Below are 15,672 nucleotides of genomic sequence, written 5' to 3' on the forward strand. Positions count from 1 at the left end.
TTAGATCAAGTTTGTTTATAGTGTTGTTGAAATCATCCCCATTCTTAATGATTTGATTTCTGAATTACTGAGAGAGATGTGTGAACATCTTCTACTGTGAGTATTGATTTATCTGTTTTTCTTGTTCATCCTCTCAATTTTTCCTTTCTACATTTTGAAGTTATATGCATACAAATGTAGATTTATTATGTGTTCCTGGATAAATTGACCTTTTTGTCCATATGATATACCTTAAGTTCTGTTTTCTTTAATATCTTGTGATTTGTCTAATATTGATATAGGTATACTAGCTTTCTTTTGGTTAGTGCTTGCATGATATATATACTTTTTCATTGTTGATATTTCTGTTTCTTTATTTTTGGTACTTGTTTTCTATAAATATCTTTTAGTTGGGTTTTATTTTTATTCTCACAATTTTAATTTTTTAACAGGATAATTTAGATGAGTTTTTAATAGGTATGGGATCTAATACCTACTATTGTTTGTTTTCTGCTCTACTCATCTGCTTTAAATCCATTTTTTAAAGTCCTTTTTGCCTTCTCTGAGACTAATTTTTTTTATTGCTCCATTTTCACCCTGTAGGATCTTGTTAATTACCTTCTTTAACTAGTCTTTTAGTGGTAAGTCTAATAAGTAAAATCAGCTTATTATTGTTCAAAGTAAATAATTCTCAGACAATACTAGTACCTTAAAACATTAATTCTATCTTCTTCCTCCTACCTTTTGTTATTTTTTCTATGTATTTTAATTTTACATATAATTTCAATCCCTCAAGACATTTTAATTCTTGTTTTATACAGTCTATTATATCTTTATCCACATATTTACTCTTTACATTGCCTTTCCTTCCTTCTTACATTTCCATATTTCCACCAGGGATTATTTTCCTTCTGTCTGGAGCACTCAACGTTATATTTTAATATGAGTTTGCTGGTGACAAAATTTCTGTTTTTAATTTTAGTATCTATTTCGTATTCACTTTTGAGGGATAGTTTCTGTTGAATTGGCTATTACATTCTTTTAACGCATCATATGTTATTTCATTGTCTTCTGGCTTGTTTTTTGTCATCTTTGAAAAGGCAGCTTTCAGTCTTATTTTTGGTCCTTTAAAGATAATTTGTCTTTTTTTCTCATGCAACTTCTAAGATATTCTTTGATTTTAAGTAGTTTTACTATAATGTGCCTCAGTGGGTTTTCTTTGTATGTATCCTTCTGGGAATTTATAGTGCTTTTCGAAATTCACTTTTCAGTATTTATCTTTTCAAATAATGTTTTTACTCCATTCTTTCTCTTTTCTAATTCCAGAACTTTATTCACACATATATTCAACCTTTTCACCATGTCCAATATGTCTCTTTTTTGTTTTTCTATATGTATTTTCTAGTTCACTAGTCTTCTCTTTTGCTGTCTCCAAAATACTGTTAAATCTATCTACTGAGTTCTTAACTTTAGTTTGTGTTTTCCAATTCTAGAATTCCCATTTGATTCTTTATTCCAATTCTCTGCTGTATTTGTAATTCTCACTTTCTTGAACATATTAATCACCGTTTTTTTAAAGTTCATGTCTGATAGATAGCTTTGGTACTTTAGTTCTGTCGGTCCTTTTCTATTGTCTGTTTTATATCTTGATTCAACTTCTTAGTATTCCGGATACTTTTTGATTGAATCCCTGACATTAATGTGAAGGAGTACAGAGGCTGTGAATGATGTTATATTACTCCAGAGAAGATTTGCTTTCTCTGCTGATAGGTAGCTAGAGTTCAAGCAAACCACATCAATCCAGCCAGTGTGAAGGAGTACAGAGGCTGTGAATGATGTTATATTACTCCAGTGAAGATTTGCTTTCTCTGCTGATAGGTAGCTAGAGTTCAAGCAAACCACATCAATCCAGCCAGGTACTATGTTAGCTGGAGGTTGGGCTGCAGTGTTTGTAAAGTTTAGCCTTCTTCTTGTTTGCCCTTACTACTCTGTTGTTGCCCTCCAGGACTCCCAGCTGAGAGTTTCATATGTTTACGATTACCTTCCTCCTTGGCAGGTCCTGAATTCTAGGTGTTGGCTCCACAGTACCATAAGACTATAGAAAATTCTGAATTTCTGCTTAGCTTTAGTCTCTTGCCCTGGGGAACTTAAGAATTCGGCAAGTTCTTTGAGGGGAAATATTACACTAAGTGTTGGGACCACCTCTCTGTATTTCCATTCCCTCCCAAATATTAAACTGTCAAGTCTGCCTCAGGTGACATTTCATGCCTTCAGACAGATTTTTTTTTCAGTTCAGATTTTCTAGTTGTTTTCTACAGCAGTGTTGGCTGGTCAACCACAGGCTACTCTTTCATGGCCAGAAATGAAAGTCATTTCTTAAGATTTTGAGGTTTGTCAATACTAGTGTTCAGCTTTGACCATTCTTTGTTTTGAACAAGGATATATTATTCTGAGCTCAACAGGATTTTAGCTTTAAAATGTACCCGTTTAATTTTCCTTTCCAGATAATTAAAGGAATTTTTCTTTTCTTTTTTTTTTTTTATTATAGCTTACTTCAGGAATGAATGGGAAAGAGAAGCAATGAAAAGGAGACTTTTTCTTGATAAGATTTCACAAGAATCTCTGGGTTTAGTATCTAGTCCTCACACTGCATTTCTTAGTACAGTCTTAAATAGACTTAAGTTAAAAAACAGATAGTCACAAACATACATGAAAAACTAGTAAGCAATCAAGAACTCTACTTCTTAATACCTAAGTACCCAAGAAGCCAAGTGAGATGGTTGTTAAGTGTGAATTTGGGTTTGAAGAAATAAATGACTTTGTCAGATAGTTTATGGGGCATGGTTTCTGTCAAGTAGCAGAGTCTCATTTGTAGTGACCAGTATACTCCTTTACCCAGATTCAGGGCCTCTCCCTTCTTGACACACTGGGTATATCTTGGCAGATTTCTTGCTTTGTTCCTAATTTTACATATGGATTTGTAGACATTGCTTCCTCAAAAGCAGCAGGAAGTTCTTACTTTTTTTGTAGATACAAGTGTTTCACACAGCCTGTACAGGAGCCTAGGTTTTTATTGTCCATCTGAATGCTAAGATAAGTCTGTAAAACATAAAAGTGTTGGTTTTGGTAGTTACTCTTGAGTTGAATTTTTTTTTCTACCAAGCAACCTCTAGTGTCAATGGTTTTCTAAGGCCACATCTGGGTTGTCTTAGTAACGGTATCACTAGTTATAGTGAATAGACAGTGTGTACAGTCTGTTTTTTGTTGCTTAGAACACCTGAAACTGGATAATTTATAAGAGAATGAAATTTATTCTTACACTTTTAGAGTCTGGGAAGTCCAACGTCCAGGAAATACATCTAGTGAGGGCCTTCTTCTTGGTGGGAAGACTTTATAGAGTCCTGTGGAAACTCAGGGTATCACATATCAAGGGCTGGGCAGGAGCACATTTTTGTGCTCACTTGCTCTCCTTATAAAGCCCCCAGTCTACTCCCTAATAACTAACCCATTACTCCATGAATAGATTAATCCATTCATGAGAGTATAGTCCTCATGATACAATCACCTCTTAAAGGCCCTTTCAAATACCATATTGGGGGTTAAGTTCCAACATTAACTCCCAATAATGTTGGGGGGACATTTAAACCACAGCACAAGGTGTGTGTGTATATATATATTTTATCTGTTAACATAACAGGTGGTCTGTATCAGGTTTTACTGAGTCTTATAAAGTCAAGTAACTTCTCTATAATCATAAAGAAAGTAAGTGTTGTCCTCAGGAATCCAGCCCCAGCCTGTGACTTCTGAACTCAAGGTCCTAAGCTCTTCTGCCTCATACATTATATATTAGTTCAACTCCATCATAGTCCTCTGTTCATTTCTCTTCCCTCTCTCTTTCTTATCTTCACTTCAAGAAATCTTCAAAACTGCAACCTGCGTGTTAGCATTATTAACAGCCTCACCATCTCATTTCATCTAGGTGATTACTAGGGTAAAACAGACATTTTTATTTTTAATGTCTTTCAGACTGGATGACTACGCCTATGAGTAAAGAATCTACTCTTGAGGCAGATATTCCTGAAGAAGAGTTGGATCAGTGGACTATAAAGGAAAGATTCATTGGAGATAGTCACTGGAAATGTGCTAGCCTGTTGGAATGGCATTGTGGAGGCCAGGAGATCAATTTACAGCAAGTGGTACTTGCTCACCAGGATACCTCATCTGGGGTTACTGAACAGGAATACGATGAATCTGGGAAGGGCTGCACCATGCGCTCATCTTCTGTTCTAGGTCAGGGATTCCAACCTAGCAAAAAAGCCTTTGAGTGTAGTGAGTGTGGAAAAGTCTTCTCTAAGAGTTCAACCCTTAAAAAACATCAGAAAATTCATAGTGAAAAAAATGCAAATCAGAAAACTCATATTAAGGAGAAACGATATGAATGTAGAGAATGTGGGAAAGCCTTTCACCAGAGTACACATCTTATCCATCACCAACGAATTCATACTGGTGAGAAACCTTATGAATGTAAAGAATGTGGTAAGGCCTTCTCGGTGAGCTCCTCACTTACTTATCATCAGAAAATTCATACTGGAGAGAAGCCTTTTGAATGCAATTTATGTGGAAAAGCTTTTATCCGAAACATACACCTTGCCCACCATCATAGAATACATACTGGAGAGAAACCTTTTAAATGTAACATTTGTGAAAAAGCCTTTGTGTGTAGGGCACATCTTACCAAACACCAGAATATTCATAGTGGAGAGAAACCCTATAAATGTAATGAATGTGGAAAAGCCTTCAATCAGAGTACAAGTTTTCTTCAGCATCAGAGAATTCACACTGGAGAGAAACCCTTTGAATGTAATGAATGTGGAAAAGCCTTCAGGGTGAACTCTTCCCTTACTGAACATCAGAGAATTCATACTGGAGAGAAACCTTATAAATGTATTGAATGTGGGAAAGCTTTCAGGGATAATTCATCCTTTGCACGACATCGGAAAATTCACACTGGAGAAAAACCTTACAGATGTGGTTTGTGTGAGAAAGCCTTCAGGGACCAATCAGCCCTAGCCCAACATCAGAGAATTCATACTGGGGAAAAACCTTATATGTGTAATATATGCGAAAAAGCCTTCAGTGACCATTCAGCCCTTACTCAACATAAGAGAATTCACACTAGAGAAAAACCTTACAAATGTAAAATCTGTGGGAAAGCCTTTATCCGAAGCACACACCTTACACAACATCAGAGAATTCACACAGGAGAGAAACCCTATAAGTGTAATAAATGTGGGAAAGCTTTCAACCAGACTGCAAACCTCATTCAGCATCAGAGGCATCATATTGGAGAAAAGTGATATGAATACAGTTTGTATGGAAGAGCTTTGAGACTGAATAGATTATTGAAAATAAGAGAGTCCATTCTAGAGAATAACTGAAAGCTTATATGAAGACAGTCATTTTATTTACTGAGAGTCAAGCTTCACAATATTGTGGGTTTTGAGAATTTAAGAATGGCAAACTCTCCTCATTGTTTAGTACTGCCTCAATTGAATAGCAGTACTGTTTAGTCTGAATTACCAAGTATCAGAACAAAAATGGAGCTTTATTAGCAACATAAAAATTGGTTTATTGAATTTACAATTTGATTATTAAAAGAATTTATAACATTGTAAAAATTAAGGTTAAGAAGCAAAGGAACAAAAAAGTAAGAAAATGGTCTACAAGCATTTTACTCTACTAGATTCTCCTATGTAAGAGTTGCCACCTATAATGGAATCCTTAATTCTCTCCTCACCCACACTCCTGACACCCAGGATAAAGACAGTGCACTCACCCACGTACCAGCCCAGGAATTTTTTAAATGATGCTTCCCACCTGCTTCAAACCATCTTTTGTCAGATCTCCCTGGCCTATCTGTCCACTGGCTTCTTATCTGTATTCTCCTTCTGGGACAATTCATTTGAATGGTGTGACCCTCTTCTGATTTAGCAACTCCTGTTAACATTGTGTCACTTGTTACCACACCATTGGGGAGTGTGGTGATCTGATATCATGCACAGTCCATGATTCTGGATATTGCACCCCAATCCAGCTTTCAGGATGGGATATCTGTCTGGGAGGCAAAGTTTGATCAAAATTCTTTAGTTACCCAATTCTTCTGGGTGTCAGGTTGACTCTGACTCTAGGATGATATCTAAAGTAGGGGCTTCATATGTGTAGCCGTTACCCTCCAGTTGTTCTGCACTGTAGTTATTTCTTCTACACACAGCAGTCAGGGACATGCCCAGCTTCAGGAGTGATGGTCCAGGCCACCTCCACTTCTGTGACTTGCCATTTCCCCGTGTCCAATTGACATGAGAGATGAGAGCCCCAAGGCCAGTTCTCAAAATGCTTAACTCACTCTCTTTTCCTTGGCTGGACAGTCCTCTGTGTCCACTAAATTAGAGTATATTTGCTTTTCCCAGAATATTGAACTGCTACATCCTGATCCTTGTCCTGCTTTTGTCTGGGTTTCTGAAGGTATTAATTCTATACCTAGGAGAGCAGAGAGCTTTGAATTTCAGCTTTTGCATTTGAAAGTTATCATTTCCTCTCCTTTGTCTGGGCGTCCCAATGCTTAAAGACTCCCATTCTGACAGTGATAAGCAACATGTTGAGTAATTCCATGGGTCAAGAAGTGGTCAATAGCACCATTGATATTCTCCAGTAGGTATGTGTCCCTGCTCAAAAGTTTGAGTGATACATTAGTCCCACAGGTACAGTTCCTTCACCATTTTTAAGTTGAAGTCACAGAAAATAACATAAGTGTGCCTTCACACACACAGCCTCTGGGGGCAGTCTCGCCTTCCTCACCACAAGGAATGGAGGAGCCTGCTCTACTGCAAGCTGGGACATACCATGCAATGAAGATGGAAGAGCAAGTAAATTACCATTCTGGGAAGCAAAGTGGCAGGTTCTTGGAAGTACTACCCATGAATTTGGACAACCTGGTCCTGCCAAATGTTGCACCTCAGCTCCAAGTTACGGAAGAGGATATTCTATGTCATGTGGGACTCTAGGTTGATGCATAGACTTAGAAGCTTGCAGCAGCTTCAAAGCCTCAGTTCTATAAATTCAGCTCCCATCTAATAAATGCCACCTGTGTAGGAAGGCATCTCCTGTTAGGTGTTGAGCAACTCATTCTTTCTTATTAAGCAGCATGTGAAACAGCATTTCAAAAGGTAATGTGGGACTGCCCATGCCCTGTGCCCACACATTCATCTGCAGCCTTATATGGCTGGTGATGACTCCAGATTCCACAGTAAACCTGGAAAACCGTGCTCACCTGCCCTTAGTACTATCCATATGCCCTGCCAGGTTACAACTAGCATGATCTCCCCCACCCTTACCTTGAATCCCTGAGAAACATGTTTCTTAACTGGGTTTGTTGTTCATTTTCTTCGTTTTTAATGAAAGTATGAGAGCTACTGCCACTTGGTATGTGCCTGCAGTTGAGCCAGGCCAAGGCCTGCTTCCAGTTTTAAGAGCCTCATTCATCTCAGGGCCAGCCCCAGGAGCTGTTCCTCCAGCAGAGTGCTGCAGTCTGAAGGCCCTCCATCTGAGATTACAGTCCACTTTCCCTGAACACAGCTTCTGTCAGGCTTGGGTCTTCATGAAATTAGGCCTCTGAAATGCTTACTCATTTATCCCTGTCTGGGAAGGCAAAAAGTAATTAAATGGCCTGTTAGATAGGCCTAGGCCAATATACTTGAATATATTTATGGTAATAGTGCTTAGCCAGGCATGGCTTTATTATATTCTTATATGATTAACAGCTTATCGTATGCCCTTCTCAACTAAGGGAATCAGCATTGCCTGGGTGCTATTCTGTACCTTTCTAACCTGGAGCAGTATGGCTTTCTACCTGGGCGATCTAATCTGCCTCAGCATCACCTTTGGCTCAGACTCTAATTGTGCATTTTCGACAGTCCAGAGATAAAAGAGTTCCTCAGCCATGATACGGTCTTTTCTGATTGCTGACCTTGTGGTGGTAGACAAGATTCAACAGTTATTGCGAGGGTCTTTTCTCCACCCCACCCTCAGCCAGGTTAATCCCAAGACATCCAGTGATTCCTAGGAAGAACATCTCATTCCATACCTTGCTCTTTCTAGTCTTATTGATTAGCCACTTAGAGACTCCAACTGTGGCAGAAGGTGAAGGATTGCTATTTAGGACCCTTCAGGGTTAGAGTTCATGAGCTGATAATGTGTCATCTTCAGCAGCCCCCTCATCACATATCCAGCTCATCCACCACTCCCTGCTCCACGTAGTGCACAAAGACTGTTCCCCATGCACTCATGACCCTACCATCTCAAGATGGCAAATCTTGTGCCTGTGGCAGAGGAAGTCCTGAACTGACACGCTGCCAGTCTCTGCCCCTTCTCTCTGCCAGAGAAGCATACCCAGGACTCACCTCCCATTTTGGAGCTCTCCTCCCATATTTCAGAATTGCCCAGTGGAGAAACTCATTGGAAGTGCCAATTCCACGCTGCCCAGGAGAAGGGTTTGGGTAGGGGACTACCATCTAGATTGAGATACTCTTCATGTCTGTGGGCTCCTGTGAACAGCCACTGAAACTGCCTGGCCTTTAGGGGGAAAAAAATTGCTCCAAATTTCTCCTTTCAAATTCCTCTAAATTTACCTCTCTTCTCAGGTGTTCCTCATCTCCAGCTGACTGGTTTTGCACCTGGGTTCTTTCTCCCAGCCCAAGCAGCTTGCCTAGCTCCAACAGTGGCATCTCGCTACGGTGTTGCCTTCCTCTGTTTGCGTTCAGTGACTGCTTGTAAAATGGCACCTTGATCCTGTAGCAGACTCAGGCTTCCAGCTTACCGTGCCTGAGCCTCAGAGTCTTAGAATAAAATAGCCCTAAACTCAATGCCTTTGATAGAGAAAACAATTTAACTCGCTTAAACACCAACCTAAGATCACCATAGCCTCTAATTCCTCCCCTTTCCTTCCTTGTTCCCTTTCACTTTGCCCCGCCTTCCACATACTGCCAGATGGTCAGCAAGATGACGTGGAGACATAAAGCTGCCACCCTACTCTGCCCCACAGTTGGAGGGCTCCCTGCTGCTTGGCCCATCTCAACTCCTGCTAAATATACTTTTGATAATATTTTTACTTTTATTATTTTTATACCAGTTTGTGAAGGGGAAAAAAATACAAGGCTTGATTGTTTCTCATCCCTCCAGGACGTCTCAGTTATGCTAATAATGATTATTTTCTGCAAGTGCCCGGATTTGGTAGTACTGACATATTCCCTCCATGTTCTCTGTGGCACCCTGTATATCATACATCACTATCCTTTAAAAACAAAAACAAAAAACTGTTGGGATAAGAATTATTCATCAGTGTATCTTTCCGAAAATAAAATGAGAAAAGTACGCAGTGTTCTAAGAGGTTATCTTGTTAGATATCACTAAGATGTGGCTAGAAGCCGGGCTTCAAAGTGTTATCTCTTTATGGCCAATCTGGTCCTAGTTCCCCACAATGACCATCCAAACCTACCTGGTACCAGAAACCATACTGTTCAGGCTGTGGAGTATAAAAAGCTCTGTCCCTGGCACTGGGGTTAACAGTTAACACTTGAGGGCATACCTTGTGCCAGATACTGTTGTAAGTACTTTACATAAATTGATTCATTTAATCCTCACAATTATGAGACTGTTACTACTATGCTATGTTGTGTCCTATTATGAGATGGTCAATCAGATGCAGCTCAGGAAAACAAAGTTTATTATATTCACAGGTTCTAGAGACAGGAAGACAGGAGTGCAGGGGAGGCATTAGGTCAGAGCCTTTATTGGGGTTTCCGAAGGAAAGGAAAGGAATGACAGAGTGAACAGTTTAGGACCGCCTAATTTGAATAATTTGGGGGGCCTTTAAGCTATTTTGGGGTGGTCCCTGTTTGCCTGGTATCTGGCCCTGGGATGACAAGGGCAGAAGAATATTGTCTACTGGGGTGTACAGTTCGTTTAGAGGCAGCCTGGCTCTGGACTGGCCAGTTTGCATATCAAAAGCATGCTCCTAGCTGGGCCCTTTACTATCTCTAAGAAATGGCTAGAACCAGAAGGGGCAGTCTCTCTGTCAGAAAGTTTTTTTAAGATGTTAAAACATCATAAGATGCATAAAATAAAATATATATACAATACAGATCCCCATGTTAAGGTTGAAGAAAGGTTTAGAAACTTGTTGAGTCATGCAGCTGGTAAATGGTGAATCAAGATTTGACCCCAGGTAGTGTAGTTCCAGGACACATGTGTTTACCCACTACACTTGGTCACATTCTTTATGACACATTCTAGGCCACACTAGAGAGCTCCTTGGCTCATAGTATTGGGGTGGAGCTGATGTGGCTGTCAGTGAGTGGGAGACTGTGCGGCAAGTCTTGCAGCCATGCTTCCAGGCATGGTTTTCCACACCACGCACTTCCACAAGACAGCCCTTCTTCAGCCGTGGGTTGGCAAGGTGGGAAGAATTCAGAGCATTCTTCCAACTTGAGAAGCTGGAACCAGGGGTTCACAGACAAACATCTGAACCTGACAACATGGCCTTGTGACTCTCCTGGGCGCAGCCTGTGATGACCACAGCAGGTCCCAGACCCAGGCCAAACGAAAGGGTTACTGCTAGGAAAGTCCATTTTATTTCGGGCTAGGAACACATAACCCATGCAATGTGTTCCACAAGAGGAAAGCTGAGGCTAGTGGCCAGAGAAACAGAAAGGGCGATGTAGTGATTCACTTAATAAATAATTTCTGCCAAGCATAGTGTACAGTGGTTCTATATTATAGCTACTGCCTTCATGATCCTTAAATGGGAAGACAAGTATTATAAAAGAAAACACAAGAGTAAATAGAATAGGATACTTGCAAAGCAAGTTCACTGTGCACTGGTTACCTGCCTGAGTCTGGTGAGAAAGAAAATTCAGACACACAACAAGTTACATGAAGTGGGTTTATTACTTACAGATAGGCAGCAAGGGATAACAGAAGCCTAAGACTCATGACAGGCTGGTCCCCCAAGGCCCAGGGCAGATGGAGTCTCATCTGTGTGTGCCCCACTTGTCTTGCAGTGAGAGACCCTGGTAAGCAGCCCACCTGGGTTTTATATCCCCAGGGGAACATGACTCACTGGGCTAAAGTGTTGAAGGGCATCCTGCTGTAGGAGGGATGGGAACAAAGCCTGAGCTGTTCTGGCTAGTCCCTCCCTATCTCAGCATGTTGCATTCCCAGCACATTCTAGTTATTCTTAAGAACAAGTGAGAAGGGGGAAGAACTGGGTTGGTCCAAGGCCACCATGAGAACTGTCCTGCAATACTATGAAAGAAAGTGTCGGGCCCCAGCTTTAGATTGTGTGGTTGGAGCCAGCTGAAGAATTAATTGATGACAAGAGACACAAAGGACAAATGAGTGAGACAGGCAAAGAGATCGGAGCATTCTAGATAAACAGCATATGGGAAAGCTCAGGGGCAGGAACTAGCTTGGGCTGATTAAGAGCCTTTACAAAGGGGTGGGTGGGACTACCGGTCAAGATGACGGGATACATGGTCCCCAGCACCACTCTCTCACACAAATCAATTTACAGCTATAAAAAAGCACCGACAGCCAAGCTGGGGCCGCTGGAGCTCAGGGGAAGAGGAGGAGAGACCTACGGAGTTCATGTTCCACAAATCAATTTACAGCTATAAAAAAGCACTGACAGCCAAGCTGGGGCTGCTGGAGCTCAGGGGAAGAGGAGGAGAGACCTACGGAGTTCATGAAGGTGGGAGAAGCCACGATGAGAGAAAGAAAAAACCACCCTGCAGAGCGCACGGAGCAGGAGCTGGCAAAAGCCACAGCTGTGCCCTTCGGATGAAGTTGCTTGAAAGCAGCTGGGAGAAGAGGGCCTTGGTGGCCTCTAGGCCAGCGAGACCACTAATAGGGTTCCCGTGAACCCACATTGGAGAGAGGAGCCACAACTGAAAAAAAGGAGCCACTCAGAGGCCGGTGAGTCATCACAAGGGACCGGAGCATGGCCTGTCCCATGGGAAGTGTTTGCAGCATAGGCAGTGTAGGGAAAATGAAAGATAAATGGTCAGGATCCCTCAGATGTTCAGAATCTTACTGAGTATTTGATGTAAATATGCACGTGTGCCCAGGTGTTCCTTGGCTATTGTCTAATGTAATTGCATATGTGCGCCCAGGTGTCCTGGGTTATGGACTTAAGTATAAAGGATGAGTGTCTCTGACCCACAGGGCCCCCTGCCCCTGGGATGTCCTGGGGGGGGGGCCACGGGGAGGCTGCTACTGCTGCTGGAGGCTGTTGCTGCCAGTGCCCCCGGGATGCCCCAAGAGTTCACTGCAGCTGCTGCTTCTGCCACTACTGCTGCTGAAAGCTGCTACTGCTTCTGCTGAGGACTGAGCTCATGTCGTCTGCCAGTGGCTCCTGGGATCTCTCCCAATTATCTAGTGTGGACCTGCATGTGAGGGGTCTGTGACCCAGTCCGTACAATGGATTTGAAGGGTCTGTGGGCCCTAACCAATCAGTGTAGCTATGGCCCTAACCCTGACAATACAAATGGAAACTTAGTGTAACTAAAATAATGAAATGTTTTGGCTTTAGTTATTGTATTAGTCCGTTTTTGTTGCTTTTAACACAATACATTGAACTGGGTGATTTATAAAGAAAAATGAAATTTACTGCTTACAGTTTCTTTTTTTTTTTTTTTCCTTTTTGTCTTTTTTCGTGTCCGGCAACGGATCGCAACCCTCAGTGTCGCACCCGTACCGGACCGGGACCAGCAACAAGATCACAACCCTTGGTGTCGCATCCACACCTCGCTCAGCCAGTGAGCAGGAACCGGTCTGTATGTGGGATCCGAACCCTCGGCAGGAGCGCTGCCGTGCTCCCAAGCGGCGCACTGTAGCAGCGCGCCACCGGGCCGGCCCTACTGCTTACATTTTCTGAGGGTGGGAAGTCCAAAGTCCATCTGGTGGTGGCAACAGTGACCCAGGGGTCTCACATTGCAGGATGGTGGAAGCAGAGAGAGCAGCAGAGCAGAGAGAGACAGACTCTCCTCTTCTTTTAAAGCCTTCGGAACCACGACCCTGACCACCATTTTTAATCCATTCTCTACTGCGAGGTCCTAAAATCCAATCACCTCTTCAAGGCTCCACCTTTCAATTACCGTAATAAATTTCCCACCCTCTTAACAGTCACAGTTTCTAATACATAAAACTTGGGGAACACAATTCAAGCTTAAATGAGTTTTGGGGAGACATAATTCAATCCACTACAGTTATGACTTGCTTTAACAATACAATTGGCATAGCCGTACAATTGGCATAGTCACTTAGCTTTACAGGTGGTGGGGGAGACGGGCTCACCAGGGGAACACTGGGGCACAGCAAGGACAGCTGATCTGCACCCCAGTCAATGCAGGACCACTCAGTGGAGACTGGCCAGGAATATAGAATTATTGCATGGGGTGCAGTTTGATGGAAAGACTCAGGCCCAGACCAGAGTGTCTACACAACCCAAGTGCACCGGATTTCACTAGAACCAGAAGTACCTATAAAGTCAACCGTTAAAACCTGAGCTGCACAAAAAGCCTTCCCTAGGGAATCAGCAGCAAAGCAGCAATTTAGCTCAACCACAGAGCTTAAGTACTGGTCCCTACAGGAAGTTCCCCATTTTAGAAGTAAGCAAAGGACAGCAAATTAGTTCCAGTGCAGAGTTTAAGTGGTGGGAACAGCAAATAATCCAACACAGAACTGAAAGGAAAAACAAAGTACCCACAACCAGAGACTAAGTGTGATATTAACTAGTAAAGGTCTCATTTCACCAAAGAACCCCTACAACACCTAGAAGGACTGGAAGTCCCCTGGGGTACCAAGCCAGAAAGGGGGGAGGGCTGGGTGCCTCAGCCATGCCCCCCAACACCCACAACCAGTCCCAAGATGGGGGCCGAGGGCCTCAGCCACACACCCCCGACACACACCCAGCCAACTCAGCAATGACCACCAAGCCACCACAGGAAACACCCTCAGCTCTCCCATGCCAGGGTGGTAGGGGGCCGAGGGCCTCAGCCACGCCACCCTGACACACACAACCAGCCCAGTGATGACCCCCAAGCTGCAGCAAGAAGGGCCCTGGGTTCCCAAGCTGGGATAGTGGGGGGCGAGGGCTTTTGTCACACCCCCTGACATCTGCACCCAGCCCTACAAGGACCAAGCCACCACTGGAAGCCCCCTGGTCTACCTGTGGGAATGTGGGAGGTGCCACAAGCCTCAGTCCTGCCCCTCCTCCTTCCTCCTTCTTCCATCACATTTCCTTCTCCTTTCCCCTCTCCCCGTCCCTCCCAACTGCTCTGCAGCAACATCCTAGAATGTAAAAAAATATATTAATAAAATTACATTTTTTAAAAAAATGGTGTGGTTGAAGCCCAGAGAGTCAGGATCCACATGAGGAAGATGAGGTTGACAGGAAGAGGCAAGACAGCACAGGCCAGATCAGCCCATGCAATGAGCTTTGGTGGAAAGCACAAGGAAGCTACTGTCAGGTTTTAGATTTTGTATTTCAAACTTCAAAGCTACAGATAGTTTCTATGATAATATAAATTTTATCAGTGCATAAAAAGTGGAAATGTTTCCAGTTAATTTTCTTTCTTTTCCAATTAATTTTTCTTGTAGTGAATAAAAGACAGCAAGATTGGAAAAACTGTTTTAACGACCTAAAGTTCAATTGCTAATTTATTTCAGTCATATGCCTCTACCAAGGTATAGAGTTGGTCTCTGACACAAATATTACCCAATGTTATTTTATAATTTCTAGCCAATGTGATAAGAAAAATAAAGGAGTTGTAAATATTTACAGGAGTGGATATGCCAACTGCCACTGGTGAATTGCCCCAGGCCCCTCGCCAGTCTTTCTAGTCTGTTCCTGGGTACCTCCCAAACCTAAGCCACCCCACAGATCCAGCCATGGCCCTCCCCACTTGAAGTGTCTCTCCTTGGCCAAGGGTGGAAAGCAAAGCCATCAAGACCCTTCACAACCAGATCCTTGTAGACCTCTCAGCCTCATCTCCCACATCTTACCCTGCAGGGAGCTGTTCCTGGTACCCCAAACTGATTTGTAATTGTCTCTTTGTTTAGTTCCCCAACTAGACTATGAGCTCAAGGGCAGTGTCTTGACCTAACTTAGTCCTCTGAGCCCAGTGACAAAGATTCTGTCCTTGACCAAATATTTATCAGGCTCATGTGAGCCCTCTCCTCGACCAGGCCTCTATCTTGGCCCCCGTCCTTGCCAGGTCTGCCTAGCCCAGTTTCAGCAAGAATTTGGCTAAGTCAATTTAGAGAGAGAATCCTCCCACCCATGATATCTGATCAAGTTCCTCATTGACCCCCCACCTTTGATTTATAAGTCCTTGACCTGCCTTCAGCAGGAATCCCATTAAGTCAGTTTATCAAGAATCCCCCTACTCCTGGTATTTCCTCTTAGTACTCCATCCACTGATCCACTCATCCTGCTCGTTGGCTATAAAATCCCCAGCTGTCTTTGTTATATTCTGAGTTAAGCCCCATCTATGCCCTATTGCAATAGTCCTAACAACCTATTGCAATAGTCCTGAATAAAGTCTTCCTTACCATTTAATAAGAGTCAGAGTAATTTTT

General features: G+C 42.6%; 1 protein-coding gene across 2 annotated transcripts in view; it reads left to right on the top strand.

Annotated features, from left to right (window-relative positions):
• Positions 1 to 9,405, top strand: part of ZNF454 (zinc finger protein 454) — a 30,034-nt gene extending 20,629 nt beyond the window's left edge. The window contains exons 5-6 of one of the 2 annotated variants that reach the window (XR_551689.1): positions 4,006 to 7,202; positions 8,676 to 9,405. Coding sequence is in view for 1 of the 2 variants with exons in the window: in XM_008588734.1 (XP_008586956.1) it covers positions 4,006 to 5,336 (1,331 nt within the window). In the remaining variant the exon portion in view is untranslated. Of the gene's footprint in view, positions 1 to 4,005 lie in introns of both variants that reach the window. The other variant, XM_008588734.1, reaches the window with a different exon arrangement.
• The last annotated feature ends 6,267 nt before the right edge of the window (positions 9,406 to 15,672 follow it).

The sequence above is a fragment of the Galeopterus variegatus genome, unplaced genomic scaffold (genome assembly GCF_000696425.1).
Source record: "Galeopterus variegatus unplaced genomic scaffold, G_variegatus-3.0.2 Scaffold131, whole genome shotgun sequence".
Classification (NCBI taxonomy): Eukaryota; Metazoa; Chordata; class Mammalia; order Dermoptera; family Cynocephalidae; genus Galeopterus; species Galeopterus variegatus.